The sequence below is a fragment of the Oratosquilla oratoria genome, chromosome 20 (genome assembly GCF_046742065.1).
Source record: "Oratosquilla oratoria isolate Oo_2021 chromosome 20, ASM4674206v1, whole genome shotgun sequence".
Classification (NCBI taxonomy): Eukaryota; Metazoa; Arthropoda; class Malacostraca; order Stomatopoda; family Squillidae; genus Oratosquilla; species Oratosquilla oratoria.
The window spans coordinates 41354160-41378002 of record NC_134796.1 but is presented as its reverse complement, the minus strand read 5'-3'; the positions used below and the strand labels follow the sequence as shown (position 1 = coordinate 41378002).

General features: G+C 38.1%; 2 protein-coding genes across 7 annotated transcripts in view; one reads left to right on the top strand and one right to left on the bottom strand.

Moving 5' to 3' along the window:
* IleRS-m (Isoleucyl-tRNA synthetase, mitochondrial) overlaps positions 1–7793 on the top strand; it is a 39887-nt gene extending 32094 nt beyond the window's left edge. For 2 of the 3 annotated variants that reach the window (XM_076203892.1, XM_076203890.1), the window contains exons 16-19: positions 1984–2129; positions 2597–2778; positions 2886–2970; positions 6485–7793. In XM_076203892.1, the coding sequence (XP_076060007.1) occupies positions 1984–2129; positions 2597–2778; positions 2886–2970; positions 6485–6630 (559 nt within the window). In that variant the 3' untranslated portion in view covers positions 6631–7793. The remainder of the gene's footprint in view (positions 1–1983; positions 2130–2596; positions 2779–2885; positions 2971–6484) is intronic. The other variant, XM_076203891.1, reaches the window with a different exon arrangement.
* Positions 7794–8200: 407 nt separating this feature from the next.
* The window catches only part of LOC143036488 (protein GPR107), a 28713-nt gene continuing 13070 nt past the window's right edge, over positions 8201–23843 (bottom strand). For 2 of the 4 annotated variants that reach the window (XM_076203894.1, XM_076203897.1), the window contains exons 9-14: positions 20860–21009; positions 20356–20473; positions 19458–19588; positions 17640–17781; positions 17123–17277; positions 8201–16587 (exon numbers count right to left, since the gene is read on the bottom strand). In XM_076203894.1, coding sequence (XP_076060009.1) covers positions 16443–16587; positions 17123–17277; positions 17640–17781; positions 19458–19588; positions 20356–20473; positions 20860–21009 — 841 coding nt within the window. In that variant the 3' untranslated portion in view covers positions 8201–16442. The remainder of the gene's footprint in view (positions 16588–17122; positions 17278–17639; positions 17782–19457; positions 19589–20355; positions 20474–20859; positions 21010–23843) is intronic. The other 2 variants (XM_076203895.1, XM_076203896.1) reach the window with 2 other exon arrangements.

Genomic DNA, 23843 nt, shown 5'->3' with positions numbered 1-23843 from the left:
AAAAAACGTAAAACAAATGAACGTAAGTAGAGGAGCGTCTGTATATATATATATATATATATATATATATATATATATATATACATATATATATATATATATATATATATATATATATATATATATATATGTATATATATATATATGTATATATATATATATATATATACGTATATACTGTATATAAGTATATATATATATATATATATATATATGTATATATATATATATGTATATATAAATATATATATATATATATATATATATATGTATATATATATATATATATATATATATATATGTATATATATATGTATACATATATATATATATATGTATATATATATATATATATATGTATATATATATATATATATATGTATACAGATATATATATATGTATATATATATATATATATATGTATATATATATATATATATATGTATATATATATATATATATATATGTATATATATATATATATATGTATATATATATATATATATATATGTATATATATATATATATATGTATATATATATATATGTATATATGTATATATGTATATATATGTATATACATATATATATATAAGTATATATATATATATATATGTATATATATATATATATATATATATATATATATATATTAATAGTATATATGTGCAGGGGATTTTTTTCTTATGCATACTTCATTAAAAGGGATGGCTAATTGTGCATTTATTATTTTCTTAAGGGTATTTTCCTTATGCCTTACTATTGACTCATGTTCCTTTGAAAGGAGGTTTATGACTTCACCATAGGTGGTCATGTTTGCTATATCGCAATTTTGGGTTCAAGACCCTTCCTCAGTAGCTTTAGGGATATTCTATCTGGTCAGGATGAATTGTTCCGGTGAATTTTGTAATGATAGTACTTTATATACTTAAGTTTTCATACTTGCTCTTCACAGTGGGAGGTTACCAGTCATCTGGGAGAAGTTACCTGATAACTCAGGAAGTGATGAAATGTCACATGCTAAGGGAATCCTCTGGCTTCGTGTTGTGATGTAATGTTGTATGCTTGGGCTCATGGATTTTTGTCTCATACTTGGACTCGTGGGGTTATGTCTCATGCTTAGGTTTGTGGCAGTTTGTCTCATGCTTGGGAGGGCCCGAAGGTCATCTGCTTGTATATTTAAATTTGGGCTCAGCTCTTTAATGTACAGTATAATGCTTCTAAGATTGGGAGGCATCTATCCCCCCCCCCCACTGCCCAAGTATGAAGCAATCAAGCAAGAAACAGCAACTCCACAGCAGAACTCTGCTGCTTTATTTACATGGTGAACCTCCGTCCTTGTCCTCATGTAAAAATAAAGAAGACAAAGAGATTTTTTTTTTTTCCTGCATAAATTTTAGCCCATTCACAACCATTCTCCACTTACACCTATATCTTGCCTTCTCTCTTCCATGCTCAGTAGACATTCCCCTCTTACAACATATGGGTAATTCTAAGTGACCTGCATATGAGTACTCAGTTGGCCTAGTATTCTCAAACTGATGATCTGTTCACCAATCCACTGCTCTGCCAACTGTTATAGCTCCACATGTGAAGGTGGAATCGATCAATGTGTTGCTCCAGGTATCTCACATAAGAGACCCACAGTTCCCAGATATTGCCCCTGGGTGGGCCTACAAGTCACTCAGGGAGGAAATCCTGTGTTGTCATGGGAGATGTGGCATCAAGGGTGTCCGGTGCAGCCCCAAGGGGTCAGGACCTGTAGATTGGAAGACATCCTTATACCTAGGACATAGAAACAGATTCGCATTAATATTATGAAATATTTCCTCCCAGAGAACTCTACGGAAAGGTTGGTTCTGGCAACTGTTAATTAGTGGATTTCCAGTCAGTGGAACATAAAGCAAGTTAGTTTTATGAAGCATGTAGGTTTTTATTATGAATTTATTTTAGTGTACATATTTTTGTTATCTTACTTTTCAGATTATATTGTGATGAAACTAAAAGTAGTAAAAGAATATCGGCCCAAACTGTTTTATATTACTTACTGGATCACCTCCTCCTTTCACTTGGTCCAGTCGTACCTCACCTAGTCGAAGAAGCAGCTCTTCATCATCCACTTAAAAAAGGTACATGATATACTAAGTATCTGGGTTCGAATCCCGCACAGGACTGAAATAATTTCAGTATCACTATGCTGAGTCATTATTCCAACTCTCCTGGGCGGGGAGTTGGGTGTGTGTGTGCGTGTAAGGTCACAGCATTACCCATAGATTGGTCATATATGAGCTTAGAGATCTCTTCTGGGAGGGAAATAGCTGTCAATCATGAGTCCAACATGTGATCCAAGACTGTGACCATGGTGAATCTCTGCCTCTCTTAAATTCTAAGTCTGCCCCATACAGTGCTGTCGGCACAATCACTCTTTCAAATAATCTCCTCTTTGTATCCATTCTCAGATGCCTATTTCTCATGACACTCTTTAATCCCCAAAGTATTTATTTGGTTTTCTCAGTCTACAATTTGCCTTCACCTCCACTCCTCTCTTTCCTGCCACATGCGACCCCAAACACTAAAGCTGTGAATTATTTTTCAGATTTGGTGTTTCATCAAACATGTAAGAATCCAGAGCTTAGCTGGCATCATCCTAGTCTGTGTTCTATCTTTGATTTATGCTTTAAAGTTCGAGATTCCCTTAACCAGAAATGCTCTTCAACAAATTTAAGGACTTTAGATGTGAAATTGACTGCCACTGGGGAAATGTATGATGCATTAAAGGTATTAGTATTCTGATTACAATGTTGTTTTAGTTTGCAATTCTTCAATATGGGAATTATTAATTTGAAAATATGAAGACTGAATTTGTTATCAATGATCTTTCACAGAAGTTACAGACCAGCTCGTCATCTTGTGAATCTGGTCTTTGTGAATTTCTGCAAGTGTGTGAAGTCACTCTGGTTCATAACGATGGTGAGTCCATTATTATATGTTCACCCTTTGTAAGTTTTTGTTTAGACTATAATCACTACTAATGTAACTGCTTCATGGGGCCAGTGATAGGATCCTGTCAACAACCTCGGACTTGGTCTTCAGATCAGGCCCAAGATGTCTTCATCACCTTTAAATCTCACTCTTTCACATAAGAACTGACAATTAGCTGCTGCCCTCATCCTTCTTCTCCTCCTCAGTGTTCCCAAACTCTCCTATTCCAGACCAAGATTTTCTCTCTCAGTTTTATTTATTCCCTTTAATGATTTGAACACTACTATGGTTTAATATCAGCTAGGTTGGAGATAAATGACTATTTAAGGATAAATGAGCCTGATATATTGTGTCTAGTAGACTAAACTCCTCCAAAATTTTGATATACAATTAGGTAACAACAGATACACCTGGAGAAGAAACAGAGAAGATAAAAAGGGTGGAGTAATGTTTGTAGTGAGAAGTGACATAAAGATGGGATAAAGCAAATCTGAGTGAAGGCAGGGCTGAAGCAATTCACCTGAAGATCAGTGCTAAAGGGCACAATAAAAGAGACTTCATGGTGGCATATGTTCCCTCCAAGACAAGAGCCTGGGATAAAACTGAATATCAAGAAATGTTAATGGATACAGCTCTTTTCCTAAACAAAAACACTGAACAAAGTAGTAACACAGTCCTTACTGGAGATTTTAATTGTGGTAAAGTCAACTGGGAGGAATGGGAAGCAATTGGCAGAGCAGATTCCTGGGGAAATACCCTGTTGAGTATAGCAATGGAGAACACAATGACCCAGTGGGTAAAGGAAGTGACCCGGGTAAGAGATGACACTCCCACAAGATTAGATCTGTTACTAACCAAAGAGCCAGATATCATCAGTTCTTTGAATTACCTTTACCCAATAGGAAAAAGTGACCATGTACAATTGAATTTCAGCTGGAGGATGAGGAAATAGAGCTAAGGAATGAATCGCACAGGCAAGGGAAACTCAATTTTAGGAAAGCAATTACTTAGGGTTGAAAACTTTCTTTGAAGAAACAAATTGGGAGGAATTCATGAATACCACAGGAATAAGGAGGAAATGGGAAATCTTTTCGACATTTACAACCTAGGAGTGAACAAACATGTGCCAAAGACTAGAGAAAATAAGTAGCAAAACTAGGACTGGTTTATCAAAAAGTGTGAGATTGTGAAAAAGGCCAGGGGTATGGCTTGGGGAAATGGAGAAAGAAAAGAAGCAATAAAACAAAAGAAGATTACAAACAAGCTAGGAATGAGTATACCAGAATTCGCAGGAAGAAAGCAATTTTGAGAGTTGTAGGAAAAAAATGCAAAGATGAACCAAATCTGTTTACAGGTTTATAAATGGTAAAATGAGACACAGGGAAGGAATCACCGAGTTAATAGTAGATTGTGAGGTCTTTGAAGAGGCCTCAGCTCAGACAGAAATAATGAATGAAGGTTTCCAGTCGGTCTTCACAAAAGAGCGCAACTTTTTGGAGAAAAGTGAAGGGAGCAAAAAACCAGGTTTAGCAGATATAAATGCAGAAGTGAGAGAAGTGCTCAATCTCCTGGGATCATTGGATGTGACAAAAGCTTCAAGACCTGATGAGATCTCAAACTGAATACTTAAAGAATATAGGGAACAACTAGCAGACAAGATCCACTGTCTTATTACATGTTCATTGAAAGAAGGATATGTTTCACTTGATTGGAAAAGGACAAATGTGGTGCCAATTCACAAAGGTGGAAACAAGGAAACACCACTAAATTATAGGCTAGTATCACTAACCAGCACAATAGTGAAATTATGTGAAAGGATTGTGAAAGATCAATGGACCAAATATCTTGAAAAGATGAACATTCTGACAGTCAGTTTGGCTTCAGATCTGGAAGGTCTTGTGTGACGAATCTTATGGTTTTTACTTAAGAGTGATTGATGTGCTGCATAAGAGAGAGGAGTGGGTAGACTGCATGCACCTCGTCCTAGAGAAGGCATTTGATAAGTACCTCACAGTTGACTTATGTGGAAATAGGAACATGTTGGAGGACTGAGAGACAAACTACTAGAATGGATTAAAGATTCTTTGAAGGAAAGATACATGAGGACAGTAGTAAAGAACAAGATGTCAAGATGGAGAGCAGTAATGAGTGGAGTTCCACAAGGTTCACTGCTTGCACCAATAATATTTCTTGTTTATATTGATGACACGATGGAAGGAACAACAAGCTATGCCAACATGTTTGCAGATGATGCATAAATTATGAGAAGAGGAAGTCCAATTCCAAAAAATGCAAAGTACTGGAAATGGGCAATAGTGGCAGATGGCCATCCGTGAACTATTCCTTGGGAAGTGAACCAATTACAAAGGCAAAAGAGGAGAAACTTGAGTCTTGATAAAAGACAACCTGTCACCTGACAGACATATCAACAGGATTGTGGGAGAGACAAATGGACTACTGCAGAAGATTAAAGTAGTGTTCCATTATATGAATGAAGAGATGATGAAAAAACTCATTGAAAACCTTGATACATCCAAGACTGGAATATGCATCAGTAGTATGGTCCCCACACATAGTGAAAAATATAAGATTGAGAGAATACAAAGTGCAGCAACCAAACTGGTCCCCAGCCTGGCAGATAAACCATATGAGGAAAGACTAAAAGTACTGGGTCTACCAACTTTGAAACATGGAAGAGAAAGAGGTGACATGATTAGTGTTCAGGTCACTAAAGGGGATAGATTGCATTGATAGAAGAGATCTGATTAAAGATGGGAGGGCTTTAAGAAGGTTATGCAAGTAAATTAAGGCCACATGTCTAAAGAATGTGAAAAAATACATTCCATATAGATGTATAAATATGTGGAATAGCCTAGAAGGCAATATAACCCAAACTCAAACAATACACAAGTTCAAATCTAAATATAGTTGAAACCATACGTGAATTTGAATCTAGGTATGTTAGAAAATCAGAGAATAGGAGACAGGACCCAATGAGCATTGCTACTTTCCTATATATTACAATTAAGTAAATACAGTTAAGTAAATACCTCTTCTTCGTCTCGGTGATGGTAGGTCTTTGTACAATTTATCAGCAAATCTGAAAACCAGTGTAGTCACTGCTGTCTGTATTCTTTTAGTCTTGTTTATATCCATTCATTTTATGTATGTTTTCATGTCACCAGCTAGTATGAGAAAGAGGAGGAGCAGTTGTCAGCACATTTTATGTGAAAAAAGGGAGGGAAATGGTCAAAGTTAATGGAGATCTTGGGTTTGTTCTGGAGACTGTGTGACAGATCCTCTAGGCTCCACCTCCAGATGGAGAAGTGAGTGTAGATGGATTTTGAGAATGGGCAGCAGAGATGATGGTCTCCAATGTCCTTGCAAGGCCACAACTACCATAATAAAGTATACAATTTACTTGTTTGCTCATGTCCTATACTTGTATGCACCTACTGAAATTAAGAGAAATGCTAAACATTTGTTGATAAACTTGTTTAAGTTTCAGATAGTCTGTTCATCATAGAAACAAGCCCTGCAAAGGGAGCTAGATGTGAGCGTTGTCGAAAGCACACAGCACCTCAAGACAGTGATTTATGTGTTCGCTGCCAAAATGCAATTGGAAGTCTCCAAACTGTACACCATTAAAGTTATTTTTCTGTAGATATTTAAAAGGTGTATACTGTACTAGTCTTTCATGATATAAAGTTGTTCTGTTTTTACAACTTATTAATTTATTCTTTTAATATCAAATGGCATACAATGTATTTTATGTATATTCACAGTAAAGATGTAAATTACATTGAAATGACTGTTTTATTGTCATGTAAATAAGAAATACACTATATGTCCATACTAGTGGGCTAGCACTACCCACCATGTGGACTGTGACTAGGAACTTCTAAAGATCATGGTCTCCTGTCCCCACCATCATATACCTTCACCAGCAGGCTAGTGTTTATACTTGCAATACTGAAGTTTTAAATACAAGGAATTTTTTTGAGTCACTGAATGTACTGTCTGGCTCAGTCACTACCTCACATTCAGTACCATGAGGTGATAAAGTAGCAGTTGGTGTTCCTCTACAGAGGAAGGCCAAGCCTCCTTTCAAACTCTAAATCAATCAATCAGTCACTCTGAGTCCACTGCTGAACAAAGACTTCTTTCATACCATTCCATGACTCACACGACTGCTCCAACCTGTCACATTACTCCTGCAAACTTCTCTATCTCATCTCTCCACCCTCAGTCTGGTCTCCCGCTTGCACACCTCCCATCTTGCAGTGTCCACTCATTAACACACATGCTATGTTGCTCATTTATTCACACTAACTTATCTGCCCAATTTCACCTCCTCTGTTTTACTGCCTCCACAATATCTTTCACTATTCTCTCACCCAACTTACTCTCTGTCTTTCAGTGCTATGCCCATCACTGATTTCTCCATTCTTCTCTGTGCATTCTTTAATTTTGCCCCAATCACCTTAGTCAGTTTCCAAGTTTTACATCTGTACATAATGGCTGGCATTATAGTGATTGACACCCTTCCTGACCTTGCCTTGTTCCGTCACCAGCACGCTCGTGTACTCTGCACCGTGACTAATTACTTGATCTCATGTAAACAGCAAGAACCTCACACTTACTCAATATGACAAGGAATTAATTGAATACACAAATGTAAAGCATAAACTTTAATTCAATAATTACTTTCATAATAAGTTACTAACAAAACACTAGTTGCAAAAATAGTGAAAGTTGCAAAAATATTGAAAAAATAAAAATAAAATTTACCATGTTAAAAAAAAAAAAAAGCTAAACAACCACATGAAGGAAGATACTCCAGACCTAAATGGAATAACAGACTAGTACAACTGATGGTCAGAAAAAGCCAACTGCTAAACACCATAAATTAGAGCAATAAACTTAACCTATGACTTATGCTATGTGGTTGTTTACATCTTATATACATAATAACTGTCTCTGCAGATAAGAATTTCCAGTCAATCTGAATGATATACAAAGGATATCACCACTTCATAGTCTTAGCAACTGAATATGCCTACACACAATAAAATACACACATACACATAGTGATAATTCTCTTGTATAAAAAGACTTGGAGAAAGGAACCTAATGATTGGAAAATGAAACCCTACCAAGGTTTTCTTGTATACTTCTACTTGTTATTAATTCTACACCATTACACAGCATGAAATGGTTATTCATTTTTTTTTTTTTAGCTTGTTACTATTTCCAGCAATCTGGGCACTATTACTTAATTCAGTGTTATCATTGTTCAGTTACTCAGCTCTTTTCCAAAGGCTGTAAATCTACAACAGTGCCACATAATAATATAACTTTTTAGGTTACCATGAACTTCAATCGTAGTAAGCCAATCATAAGACTTTTTGCAAAGAACTTGTTCATAAAAAATAAGTTAATATATTCATTTTTTTTTTTTAGCTTTTGAAAGAACCTACGGTATCTACCTCACAACATGCTCTTGAAACCTCGTGACTACATGCAACTCCTAGTTCTTAATTATATTTGTAACGCCTAAGACTAAAGCTAGAAATTCCATGAGAAAATAAGACCAGTTTAACCTTCAGTACAGTATCTTAGCTATAGCAGTATTTTCTAGTTCATAACCATAAATAGATGATGTTGATATCGAAACCATCCTACATTTGTTCCTTATCATATGGAATACTGTACCTAAATAATGTCTTCAAACAATTATTACTTTCATTGACAACAATTTTTTAAAACTGCTGAAGGAAATGAAAGTATGCTATTTACATTGCTTTTACCACCCTCTGGTAAGTCTCGAAAACTTAATTACTTGATTCAAATCATACGACAGTGCATTACTAACAAGATTTTCCTGGTGCCCTTTTTTTTTTCTTTCTAGAATAACTATTCAGTTGTGTAGGAGTTGTCTTGAATTATCTCGTGCCAACAGAAGCCATGCAATAATATCTGAACTTCAAAACATATCACATATAAGCAACACTGTATATTTAAGAAATACTTTCATGAACTCTAAAACTTTTCTATACCAACAGCAGTTTTTCACCTTCTGAGCAACAAAAAAGCTACTTACAAACATTGTATGCACTGCCTTTGACCCAAGCAGTGAGGTGGGTACAAGGATGATGAGGTGTTAAAATGGGAGGAGTGATGCGTGGGTTTTGATGGGTGTGGGATGTGTGTATGTTTGGACTGTCATCTTCTTTATATGGGGTAGAAGATTCTTTGGTATGTACGTGTTTATGTGTAAACAGAGCATCAAAAGTGAGATAATAATCAAACAAGTTTCTGTGACTGAAAACATACCTCACAGTATCTGGCAACAGTCCTCAGCCTTCCCATAGATCTCTCTGCCAAGAAATATTGGACAACTATGTTGTATTAGTGTGGGAACTTTTCTATGTCACTGGCTTGTAGTAGCAGGAGAGGAGTTGCTGGTTCTAGCTCTCCTTATGTAAAAAGATTGAGAAAATACAGTTGAAACTGATATTGAGAGATCTCGGGCCTGATACCTGATGGAAAGGAGGATGTTGATGGGCTTTGAAGAGAAGTAGGAGAGAATGACACAGATGTTTTCCTTGTAGGACCACCGCTAGCAGGTCCCTACAGGAAATTAACCAAAATGTGATGAAAATTAGAATGACTCGGAAAATGTAGAAATAGTAGTTATTTGAATATACAAATCCCACCATGTAACAAATGCAATTACATCATGGCCAACAAATTTCCACACCATTCATAAATCTCATTTAAATGTATCATTCACTCATAACAGCTAATTATTTGTTCTGATTTTTTTGCCAAATGAACATCTGCCCAACACAATATTAGACACATTCAAATGAATGTGGTATGCCCTTTCTATGAACTTGCTTCCTGGCAGACAAGTCCTGGGCTGCCTCTACCCCAGACCCCCAACCCACAGGTAATGATGCTCTGATATGCTAGGCTTGCAAGTATCTCAGTAATGTGAATAATGATAGTGTCAAACTCATGATCAAGTGGTCATGAGTTTGATTCCTGGAGCCCACTGCAGGCTATGTCACATTGCTTCCCAACAGCCTTGGCCAAGTGGGGAAGTTGGAAAAAAAAAAAAAAGCCGCAACTAACAGGACTTTGCTTTACCTGGGGTTTCTCACTTCCCACTGCATGGGAGTGTGTTAGTGAGTAATAATGATAATAATTATATTAACTAAAAGTACTCGCAGTGCAAACCTCTGCCAAGGCATTTCATTTTAATTTAAAAAATTAATTCCCAGATCAGGGCTATGGTTAAAATCACCAATGAAATATAATGGAATGTTGTTTGGGCTATACTCTATCATTCCACAAAATTTCATCAAATTCAATCCCTAACTTTTTGCATAAAGTTGCTTACAATAAAAAATCTAACCTGCTTGGCAGATGTAAAACAGTATTCCTATAGACAAGACAGTTATATTCATTACACATAACACAAAAATATTATACATGAAATAAAAAGGGGCATGTGTATGTGTGTGTGTGTGTGGAGGGGTTAGCAAAATATACATCCACATCATAAAGAAGACCCATTCAACCACCTCCATCTCTGGTACCTGGTGATGAAGGGTCATCCTGTCCACCACTAGAATGTGGGGAGCTTACACCAGAAGGTGTGCCTTGGCTGAAACCGTCACCTTTGCCCGATGCACTTGGCCTGTTGCGGCAGGTAACAGTCACTGCTGGGAATGAGAAAGGAGTGTGGGATTTTAACCCAAAACTAAGAGAATGCACGACCAGCACGATTCCGATTCCTCCACCAACACGCCACTAAAGCAAAAAAAAACAACACCGCAAGGTTCAACTCTTCTCCATCCAGACGCAACAGCCAGAGCTGGTTTCTCCCCCACCGTTTTAGGATATGGCAACAAGGGGCTTATATTCTGGGTACGCTAGGTGAGCGCCCCACACCCATTAAACATATTAAGGTCAGTATAAGTTTTGTGCTCAATAATGTATGGATTATAATGGGATGTTAATTTTTCTGTTGACTGTTATGAAATATGGTGGTAGCTGTTGAGATAGCATTGTACACCCTGCAGCTAATTGTATCATGATATGGCACCAAGCTGATGGCAGGATAACGAGATAATACCAGGACAAGGGCCATAAATGAGCAACTTTTACCCAGCACACACCCTATGTTTAAATTGTCAGAAATTCTATATAGATATTTATAGAGTTCATCTATATACCATGGGATTTCCCCAACTTATAAGGAAGTTAGCAAAGTCAAAAGGCATGCGAACATTCCCACCTATTCCGTTCACATCCACCACCCTTGCCTCCCTTTCATCTTAGCTCCTATGGATGATGGGCCAACCCTGTATCCCACCCACTGCCCTGGGTCAGAGGCAATGCAGCAACACACACAAGATCCACAGCAAGACCACTTCAAGGCAAAATTTCATAAACAGACACAATTTTCCTTATCTTGTTCTTTTAGTATCATGATATAAACTGGTTGCAGTTTGTTTCCAGAAATGAAGACTGCGGTTCCTGACTGGAGAACATCAGCTCTTGTTTAAGTCCAACAGAAACTGTTCCGCTTGTTATCTCAGTTGAAAATCATTTTCATATGCTCACTTATCTAGAGCTTTTGTTCATTTTTCAATTTATAGAATTTATAGAACAATAAAAACATTAGAAATTCATTTTATTCATGACAATTCATATAATTTGCAATCAATAAAAATTATGTACAGAAATGATCTAATGTCTGAGTGGTTATTTTTTTGAGTAATACTTATGTCGGAACAGTAATGGCTCTTCGAGCTAAGAAAAAAAGCGAAAAACAAACGAGTGTTAAATGGATGTGGCTGCATGGCTTGGCCAACCACCTTCCTGATACAGGGGAATGGGCCTCTTGCTAAATGTATGTGCACGTATGTATTTATGCCAGAGCAGTAGGTTCAATATGATCGCCCATTTGCACAACCCTGTGACAATCAGTAGCATGGGCTGCCAACACCTGGGTCAAGTACTGAGACCCAAAACCCATTTGCACTCCTTTCTAGCCCTCTCTTAAGGCCATGACCACACTAAACACTGATGTAATCAAACTCGTTTGTGCAAACTTTTTCATTACCGGTATTGAAACCTACAATATAAAATTATAGTATTGCTAGATTATTTGGTAATTTTTGACTCATTGTAGATATTTGTTACATTTTGATTCATTTTTTATTCACTATTACTACATTTCTATGTGGTAATTTCTATACATATCACTACAGGGATGACCTGTCATCCAGGAGGGGCCAAGAAAAGGGTGGATGGTGAACGGGAGTGGAGAATGTGGGAGATGAAATGGGTGGGAGTGGATTTATGCCTATGACTTTAGCTACCTCCCTTGCAAGGGGGATAAGCCCTTGGTATATGTATGTATGTACAACAATTCTTTTCTATTCTTTTGAATTTTTGTGCCCCCAAAAATTTTTTGCACTCTAGGCAACTGCTACATCACTGGCAACAATAACTACCATATGTCAGTAAAAGCTAACTCGCCTTTTATCCATGTATCTATATATCAAATGGCTTTTTCCCCCATACAAGGAAAGTAGCCAAGTCAAAAGGCAAGTACCCTCTCCCACCACCCCTTTCCCCCCTCTCATCTTAGCTCCTCATGGATGACGGGTCATCCTTGTATACCCCCCACTGCCTTGGGTCAGATGCAATGCAGCAAGACAGCACATTCACAACTCACCTTAACCACTAAAAAATAAATAATGAAGTACAGAAGAACACCCCTTTGGGTTTTGTTATGGATGAAGGAATGATATGGCCTGAAAGGGCATTCTTCCCATCTACTTTATGATGACGGTTCAGTTTAAAGTTGTGAAACTCCCTCCTATCAAGTGTCTAGGACATTGCCCCTTACAGAGGACTTTGTAGCATGGAATTTAATGACCCCATGCCCTTGGTTCAACTTGCCAGAGATGAGGAGGATCACCATACACTGAAATTCTATCTACCAATAGGCTTCTTCCCTTTATAAGGGAGGTAGTCATACATTGAAATAATAGGAATACACCAGCTCCAGCTATAAGGCCCTATTGTTGAAAAGCTAAACCTAACTGCACCGCTTTCAACCCAAGCAACACGATGAAGTCAGAATGACCCTTTATCGGTGAAGTAGGAGGGATGGATGAGTTATCATTCTTTGTTCATGATACAAGTATGTGCTTTGACTAGGCCACAAGGGGAAATCCCCCTTTGGTGTTTGTTGATGTTTCATATTTTAAAAAGTATATGTATGTGTACATATATACATATATTTTCAATTTATATGGCTTCTAACTTTCAAACAGGGTACCAGAAAATGCTTGTCACTGTGAATAAAAGACAATGTAACCTGTACAACTGCCAGTTACCCACCTATGAAACAATAATGTGGAACCCTGGGTGGATGAAGGACTGCATAATAAACAGACAATTGTTGAACGGATGAATACAAAGTTACATGCGGGAGGGCCCATCTCCACAAGGGTGTGGTGGGGGGCAGTACCTTGTCTCCCCCACCGCTAAAACTCCGCTTGAGCAAAGCCGATACTGCTGCCCTCCTACACACGAATCTAATCCGAGACCTAGCCACTGGTTCAGTGCCGTCACAACACTGAAAAACAACCTCCTATTTCCACTGCTTTGTACAGCAAGCATGTTTACCTTTCAGTTGGTAAATCGAGAGTCTGTGGTCTAGGTGGGGGAAGGATAAATGAGGATGGGTTGGGAACTATTTGTTATTCTGACGTGACCAACATGGCCTTCAGAACACCAATAAGTTCTTCAGAAGAACAATGTCAGAACAATAAACTGTTCCCAACCCATCTTTGTATAACCTTTCCTGCCTACATTCTCTCAGTTGTCTTTGAATTCTTTAAATAAGTCTTCAGTTTAAATTCAACTATGCAGGGAGGGCTCAAAGATACAAGTGTGCACAAGACATAATAAAAGCTTGAATAAAAATATGAACAAGGTTGAAGTTCATGAGCTAAAGGAGGGCATACTGGCTCAGAGCAAAATAGCTAAAGGGCACAAGTCTGCACCCCTGTATACAAACGTGACTACGAGGTCAGGAGTCTGAAAGAGCCAATGAAATGGACAATAAAGAGGTTCTAGATTTTAAATATGTTGTGGAATAGGTTGAAAAAGGAAGAGGTGATGGCATCTGCAGGCTTCTAGTCAGGGTTTACAAAGGAGCAAACAGGGTAAATGGTACTGTATGGAAGTCTATACGTGGCAATTTTATATGAAGAACATGTTAAGTGTAGTATTCATTGAGCAACTTGCAAAAGATGGATGTTCAAAATTGTTGTTGGGGTAGAACCATGAAAATCAGTTTTACAATACTGCCAAACACCACACCAACGAACAATAAAAGCAAAGCTTATGGAAACAAAGGAGCATATCTGGAAAATAACAAACAGAGTCAGAGAAATGTTACGATACATTGCGCAGAGATGTGGGGCAAGTAGGAAATAAGACATATTGGGAGAACATGCCTGAGCTTTTTAAGGCAGTCCATATGAACTCAACTGCATAAGACAAGAGAGAAACAAGGGTTAGGGAAGTGAGTGAATGTGTGCCTTGACTAGCTATCTCCCTTACAATGAGGAACAAGCCCTTGATAGATAGATAGATAGATAAATGAACATCTTGTAAAGTATGCAAATAAAAAGTTGAAATGGTCACAAGAAAACTGTTAATGAAATGGCTATGAGAGTGGAACCAATGGCAAGAGCGAGACAATGGCAAGTACAGTACTACCTCTCATAAATGGATGTTAATTAGCTGTGTTTGCTGTGTTTTCCCTGTGTTTTTGGTGTTTTAGGTGCTGTTGTTTAGTGCTGTGCAATGACTATGCCACCCAAAAACCACTCCAAATCAACAGATTATTCACATCAACGGACACCATTACCCCCCTTTTAGTCCGTTAATGAGAGGTAGTACTGTATATACTGAACACAAATTTGGAAAAAACATAAAAATACAGGTATTCCTTCTAGGATGAACTAGCATATCTGTATATCTCTATTCAGTACTCAATTTCTGGTACATGCCAGCATGACTAAAACTGAAGCCATTCAGCCTTAAGAATCCAATGCAGGGCCACCAGCCTGACCCCTGATGGATGATACAGCCTCTATACCTTACCATGGTGCTTAGCATATGTGTAGTGTCTAGAACTAAAATGGCTGTGGCTGTGAAAGGAATCTGAAACCAGTGTACTGAATTTGATCACATTGGTGGTTATATTGCAACTTTGACATCCGTCACTGACGAGGGGGTTTGGTAAACCACGAAAGTGAGATGTGAACAAATGCGTAACACCTCTCAGGGATTGAACTTGGGCCTCCGACATTCAGGGCAGGAATATTACCCACTACTCCACAAGGGTTCCCAAGTGTGACTGACCACATGGCAAACGGAGTGTACGAAGGATAACATTTTCTCCACTACAAGTAAGAATTTACACTTCTTTTGCAAACAGAATAAATCTATTATACATCACTTTCATAACATGATCTCTACTGCCAAAAGGTTGAGATAGTGGAAGAGTGTGAAAGACAGTGAGAGTGAGAGAGAGACTGTGTGTATGTGTATTTACCTAGTTGTATCTTACGGGAATGGGAGCTACACTCATGGTGTCCCGTCCCTGTATATCGCCATATCTAATTTGCTCTTAATTTTTTTTTTTTTTTTTTTTTTGCACACACTATTGTTTCGTCTAGTATGTTCCATACATCCACCACTCTATGGAGGAAAGCTGTTCTTTTTCAGGTCTCTTCTATTACTGTACTTTTTGAGCTTCCTTCCATGTCCTCTTGTGTTTCTCTTATCTAAATTTAGTAAGGCTTCTCTATCATGGACTTCTATACCTCTCATAATTCTGTAGATGGTCAACAAGTCACCTCTTTCTCGTCTTTGTTCCAGAGTTGGTAATCATAGTTTTGACAATCTTTCTTCATAAAACAGTTTTGAGTGAGTGAGTGTGTGTGTGTGTGTGTGTGTGTGTGTGTGTGTGTGTGTTTTGACCTAGTTGTATTTATTTTACGTGGTGTCCTGTCCTTGCATTTCTCCATATCTAGTTTGCTCTTAAATTCTTATGTGAGTGTGTGTGTGATGCTTATGGCCAGGAATCAAGTGCAGTGTAAAGAAATTAATGTTGGACTATGGTGACCCAAATGATCATAATTGTAAATGAGGAAGTGCTTGCATGTCAGAGAAGAGTTTCACTGATGGGTACCTTTATTGTCTATCCTCACAAAGAGGAAAGATCAGGGGGGAAAACTACATACACATATCTAACCACACACACACACACACATTTCATGGTACTCAAAATCAATAAGCTTATCAATTCATACATACAAGATGGCAACTTATTTCCGACATATCATATGTCTCCCCTAATCATAGGCATGGGACGATTCCTTAGTGGTACTGAGAAGGTTTACTTCATCGTCATCCTGATACACCTCCACCTCCAAGGTGTCACCCTTGCTCTGGTGCTTGATCCGTTGCACACCTTCGGTTAGGGCCGTTGTTGTTAACCTGGAAGAAAGAATGAGAATTCTATGCTGGTGATATTTAGTATTTAGTCAGAAATGATGATCATTTCTATCCTTGTGGGCAATATATCACAATGAAGAGGTGGTATATGAGACTGGTGGTGGTGGTGGTGGTGGTGATAGTGGTGGGTAGTCATGGTTGTAGTCAGTGGTGGTGACAGCAGTAGCGACACGGTGGTGGTGGTGGTGGATGTGGTGGTGGATGTAGTGGTGGTGGTGGATGTGGTGGTGGTGGTGGATTTAGTGGTGGTGGTGGATTTAGTGGTGGTGGATGTGGTGGTGGTGGATGTGGTGGTGGTGCTGAATGTGGTGGTGGTGGCAGAAGCAGCACAGTGGTGGAAGCAGCACAGTGGTGGAAGCAGCACAGTGGTGGCAGCGATAGTGATGGTAGTGGTTGTGGTGCAGTGGTGGTATGTACAAACACACATATCAAAAAAGGCCTAATTGAATTAAAGTACACACCCATGTCTTTACGTATTGATAAATGTAAATACTCTTTAAATGTACATCATCCTTACACTTCTTCCATCTCTTCCTCATCATCTGAAGACACCCTAAAATAGGGATTGTTGTTGGCAGGTCGGAATTTGTATCCAGTGATGACAAAGAACACGTAAGTAGCCATTTCCCTGAACATGTCTTCCAGCCACCCATACTGGAATGGCACCGTGATCTGTAAATTGGCAAGAAAATGGATGAGAGTTAAAAAAGGAAGCTGTGACTGCAGAGGCAAAATTATTATTTGTTTGATGATCATTTATTATTATTCATCGGTTCAGTTATTATAATTTATTATTTACCTGTTTGTTATTTAAATGTACCTATTTATCTTATTTATTATGAAAGCTCCTTGTGAAGTAACAAGGATGGGTATGACTAGAGTGAAATGGGTGAGGATGGTGCTTCTCCTATTCTTATCCACTTTTTTTTTGGGGGGGGGGAGGGAGAGGTTGAGAGAGAGAGGTTGAGAGAGAGAGATAGAGAGATAGAGAGAGAGAGAGAATCACACAAAACGTCTTGTATTAATGACCTCACCTTCAGGAGGAACACAATAATCCTTGTGAAGTAAATGTAGCAAACTATCATGATGTAGAAGTGCCGGAAAAGCTTCAGTTTCCTCAGGTTCATTGCTGCTTTGCCGTCAGTTTGGGAAGCTTCCTGCAAGTGACGGATTGACCTGCAAGAAATGTTGGGTTTGGAATAAACATCCACACTATGGTTAACTATTTCACATACACACCAACAAGTAAAAAAGGGGTAAACTTCAAATATTTCCAAGAAAAAATAAAACAAAAAGACAAAGAAAATTTTGGCTCCTTTTTGTAAGAAGAAGAAGAAAAAAATTGTATAGGTATCTTATATCATAACTCCCCTCTTACATTGATTACTTGTGCTCTGTCTTGCTACACTGCTTCTGACCCAGGGGAGTGGGCAAGATGCAGGGATGACCCATCATCCAAGAGCTAAGAAAAGAGGAAGGGAGGGATGGTGAATGAGAGGGGAGTATATGGCAATGAAATGGGTGAGAGTGGACTTATGCCTTTGACTTTGGCTACCTTCCTTGTAAGGGGAAAAAAAAAACCTTGGTGTGTGTGTGTGTGTATATATATATATATATATATATATATATATATATTATATATATATATATATATTATATATACATATATTTATACATATATACTCATATATACATATATATATATATTATATATACATATATATATATATATATATCATATATACATATATATATATATACATACATATATATATATATATATACATATATATATATATATATATACATATATATATATATATGTATTTATATATATACAGACACATACCAAGGGCTTTTTCCCCCTTACAAGGGAGGTAGCCAAAATCAAAGGCATACCCCTCCACCCCCAGCCATTTCAACCCCACATATTCCACTCCCATTCACTCCCACTCCCTCCCTCTTTTCTTGGCTCCTCCTGGATGACAGGTCATCCCTGCATCTCACCCATTGCCCTGGGCCAGAAGCAGTGTAGCAAGACACAGCACATCCACAGCAAGGTTGTTTCATTTAATTGGCAACCCCCCCTCTCCATCCCCTCATGCAGAAAAAGAAAAAACGGGGAGAAATCCCTTCAGGCTATGTCAAAATATCATTTACACATACTCCCTCACCCCCCATCCCCCACCCACTCCCTTACATGCATCACAGCATCATCCATACACAACCATTCTCCACTTGCCCTTATTTTTGTCTTCTCCCGTCCTTCCTCAACAGACATTCCCCTCTTTCCCAATGCCCCTTTTACTCCATCCATCCATCTCATCCTTGGTCACCCCCTCATGTTCACTTCTGTCTTCCACACCTCTTTTACTAATCTTTCTTCACTCATTCTTTCCATGTGTCCAAATCATCCCAATACTCTTTCATCAATCCTATCTCTCAACTCCATTTCCACTCCCATTCTCCTCCTCATTTCTCACTCTATCTAGTCTAGTAACTCCTACCATACTTCTCAGGCCTTTCATCTCAAACACACTTAAACTCTTCCTCTCTATGTTCCATGTTAATGCTGTTGGCACCACCCCTTCATACAATCTCCTCTTAGTATCCATTCCAAAATGTCTATTTCTCATTACATTTTTTTTAATCACCCATGGCATTTATTTGCTTCTCTCAATCTATATCCTACCTCCACCTTTAATCCTCCCTTTCCTGCTACATTTGCCTCCAAATATCTAAAGCTACCCACTTCCTCCATATGTGCATGTGTGTGTGTGTGTGTGTGTATGTGCATATATATATATATATATATATATATATATATATATATATATATATGACCAACTCACCAAACAACTGGGAAGAGAATGGCACCACAGCACAGGAAGTCAATAGCAAGCATGAGCTTCTTCCATTCGTCATGCCGTGCACTGGCCTCTTCAGTCTCCTCAATAATGATAGTGGCTACATTTGCAATGATCTGTAAACACAAATAAAAAATACAAGAATCTGAGTTCTAAGTATCAATAGTTCAAACTCTCTCTTCAAATTCCTCAATACCTATGGCATATATTTCACAACTTATTTAAAGAAAAAAAAAAGTGGATACATGTATATGAAGAAGTGAGGGTAAACCAGCTTAGGCTGTCAGGCCCTGCTGTATTAGTGCTGTGTCTTGCTGCATTGCTTATGACCCAGGGAAACAAATGGGCTATGGATGGATGCAGGATGGGTGGTAGGTGTGCTTATCCCTTAGGTGTCTACCTCCCTTATAAGGGGAAAGAAGCCTTTACATAGATACAACGAGTCCTCCTTATACGGTAATTCTTTATCCAGTAAATTCACACTTACGGTATTTGGTAATTACTACCCATTCTATTTATGGTACGAAAAATTCACAGATACGGTATCCGCTCGTGTTTTGGAGGGAAAATTAGATATTTTGAGGAGGAAAGAACAGGGAGAAGGTATGTCTGCCATAAGTCGAAACTTGGGTTCGGTATACAGTAATTTCAATTTGCGGTAAGGTTTTCAGGAACGCATATGTACCGTATAACAAGGACTCACTGTACACAGAACACGAGGCATGATGGGGGAAAAAATTAATGAAGAAAGACTAGTGATAAGTATGGAAGGCAGAGGTGGATGGAGTGAACTTGAAGGGAAGACCAAGTAAGGGATAAATGGATGGATGGATGGGGTGAAGGGGGCCTTGGGTACAAGGGGGAAATAAGCAATAATAATCACCTGGAGAGGAATAACAATAGCAAATATCTTATTGTCTTTGCTGGAGAGAATGTGTTTTATAAAGGCCCAACCAGATCCAATCAATGCCAATATTGTGAAAAGCAGTGCCCCCTTGAGTCTGAAAAAGAGTACAAAATACATTTAAGTGATTAGACTACTACAAAATTATTCTATCAGATGACACAACAGTAAAGTATGGTGAGAGAGAATGAGAGAAGAGACCATGAGAGAGAGATGGAGAGAAAGAGGAAGAGATAGAAAAAGATGGAGAGAAAGGGGGAGAGGGAGGGAGGGAAGGAGACAGAAAGAGAGAGGGAAAAGGGGGAACCTCGAAAAAAAAAATAATATAGAAAAACGAAAGAGAGAAGATAGATGGTAAAGAGTGTCTGTAATCCTAATTCACCAATTTACATGATCAAAAATAACTTTTTTCTTTGTTAAAAATAACATATCACACAACTCAACATCAAATGGTTAACACAGCAACCATCAATAAATACTCACAGATGAGTTATGTAATACATGACAGCCCAAGCTTCAATGTGGATTCCTTCTTTCTGGATAAAGTGGTAATTTAGCCCATGGAACATGAGACTAAATGATTTGATAACGACTAACACTCCCATCAAGTAGTGGATCTTGAACACAGGATCCCTGAAACAGAAGATGTGTGTTGAGTTGGCTAAAAGTACTTAAATGAGAACAAAGATAATTTGAAGATATGTAGATGGGTAATGCGACAAAAGAATGATGCAATGCAATCTCAAAACAGATGAGAAATGGGGATATAGAATATGTCTATAAATATACCAAAAAGCACAATCCCCCACCCTTCATCTATTTGCTGTTCCTTATATCTTAGTTCCTTGTGGATATCCCTGTTGGGATGCTGGTATTCTTGAGAGAGAGAGAGAGAGAGAGAGAGAGAGAGAGAGAGAGAGAGAGAGAGAGAGAGAGAGAGGAGAGAGGAGAGAGAGAGGAGAGAGAGAGGAGAGAGAGAGGAGAGAGAGAGGAGAGAGGAGAGAGAGAGGAGAGAGAGGAGAGAGAGAGAGAGAGAGAGAGATAGAGAGAGAGAGAGAGAGAGAGAGAGAGAGAGAGAGAGAGAGAGAGAGAGAGAGAGAGAGAGAGAGAGAGAGAGAGAGAGAGAGAATCTTTCCCTTCCAAGGATTTATAGAAGATTTATATAAGGAAAGAATTGTTTCAAGAATACCACCATAAGATTTATATAAGGAATTTTTTTTTTTTTTTAAGAATACCACCATAAGATTCTTACAATGGTATTCTTAAAAATAATCTTTCCCTTCCAAGGACTTATAGAAGATTCATATAATGAAATAATTTTTTTCAAGAATACCACTATAAGATTCTTACATTGGTACTCTAAAAAAATAAAAAAATAAAATAAAAATAAAATCATTTCCTTCCAGGGATTTATAGAAAATTCATATAAGGAAAGATTTTTTTAAGAATATCACTAAGATTCTTAGAGTGGTATTCTTAGAAAAAAATTCCTTCCCTTGCAAGGGTTTATATAAGATTTATATAAGGAAAGAATGTTTTTAAGAATACCACTTTAGATTCTTATAGTGGTATTCTTAAAAAAAAAAAAAAAAAAAAAAAAAAAATCCAAGGATTTATACAAGATTTACATAAAGAAAGATTTTTTTTAAAGAATACCACCATAAGTCTCTCCAGCAGGCCCTATCAACTTCAACTATATTTCCTCCATTTTTTCACATATGAGAAGCTGACAGTCTGCTACTGCTTCTCTCCTACAGTCCCACATGAATACACACATACATTCACCAAAGGCTTTTTCCCCCTTACAAGGGAGGTAGCCAAAAAAACAATGGCATAAAAACCATTCCCACCCATTTCATCCCTAATACACTCCACTCCCCTCCATCCTCCCTCTTATCTTGGCACCTCCTGGATGACGGGTCATCCCTGCATCTTGTCCACTGCCCTGGGTTAGAGGTAGTGTCGCAAGACATTGCACATCCACAGCAAGGCTGCTTCATTAAATCTGTGACCCTCCCTCTCTGTTCCCCCATGCAGAAAAGAAGACAGGGAGAAATCACTTCAGGCTGTATTCAATTTTTCTCACACATACTACCTCACCCCCCATCCCCCACCCATTCCACCTCATGCATCACAACCTTATCCATATACAGACGCTCCTCAACTTACGTTTTAGTTACGTTCCGAACGGCCGAACGTAACGTGAAAATGAACGTAAGTTGTTACTGTACGTTCCAGTAATGTATGACCGTTCATACTGTACTATACATCCATAAATTCTATTACCGTATCTTATAAAACACCCCTAAATCATTAATTAGAAACATAATATTGTAAAATAATAACATTAATTTCAAATAGATTAAATTCAAGCAACATAAAGTGAGATGGAGGAGAAGGAGGAGGCAAGGCACGGTCAGTCTGTCGTTTGTGCCATGTAAACAATGGACGCAGCGTCATGCATATCGTTTGAACATCTCGTACTACGGAGAGTGCGCTAAACTCAAAAAACAAATTTTTTACAATTTTTTTTTTACAGTCAGTTCAAATGTAAAATCGAAAAAACGTAAAACGAATGAACGTAAGTAGAGGAGCGTCTGTACAACCATTCTCCATTCACCCATCTTCTGTCCTCTCCCATCCTTCCTCCACAGACATTCCCCTCTTCTCCAAAGCCCCTTTTTACCACATCCATCCATCTCATCCTAGGTCGCCCCCTCATGTTCACTCCCACGTGACTACAACACAGATAACAATCCGATGTTCCTCCTTAAAGAAATCTGAGTTCCTCCTTAAAGAAATCTGGGGGAGGACCTAAGGATCACTGCCACCCATTGGAGTTGCATTTCTCTCGCCAGTGAAACCCGAGGCATTGACGATAATGGGAGACATCTAACGCAGCAAAACAATGTTGTTCGTCTCATAACTTCTGCTTATTTTCAATACTTTCAGATTTACACCTTTCACACACCTTCCCAAACTCTGTCAACAACTAGTTCAGTGTATCCTCAGACTAAGCCACAGTACACTGTCATCCCCTCTCTTTGCTAATCTTTCCTTGTTCATTCTCTCAATACAATAAACCCTTGGTATAACGTATCTCGATATATCAGATATAATGGACAAAAAATCTGGCAGGACAAACCCTCGCTATAACAGATTTTCATCTGTTATAGCGAAGGATCTTTGGTTATAATGGATCTTCGGATATAACAACAGACCCGTCCCCATATTGTCTGTTATATTGAGGGTTTACTATAATTTCTAATCCTACTAATTTTTAACACCAGACAAACTTCAGGATATAAAGGATCTGTCCAGTATTTCCATCAGATATAACAGATCCTCGGTTATAATGGTTCTTTGGATATAACGACAGACCCATCCCCATAGCAAGGGTTTACTGTATACATAAACCACCTCACCACTCTGATCTAACCTATCCAGTGACTCCTTCCCCATACCCA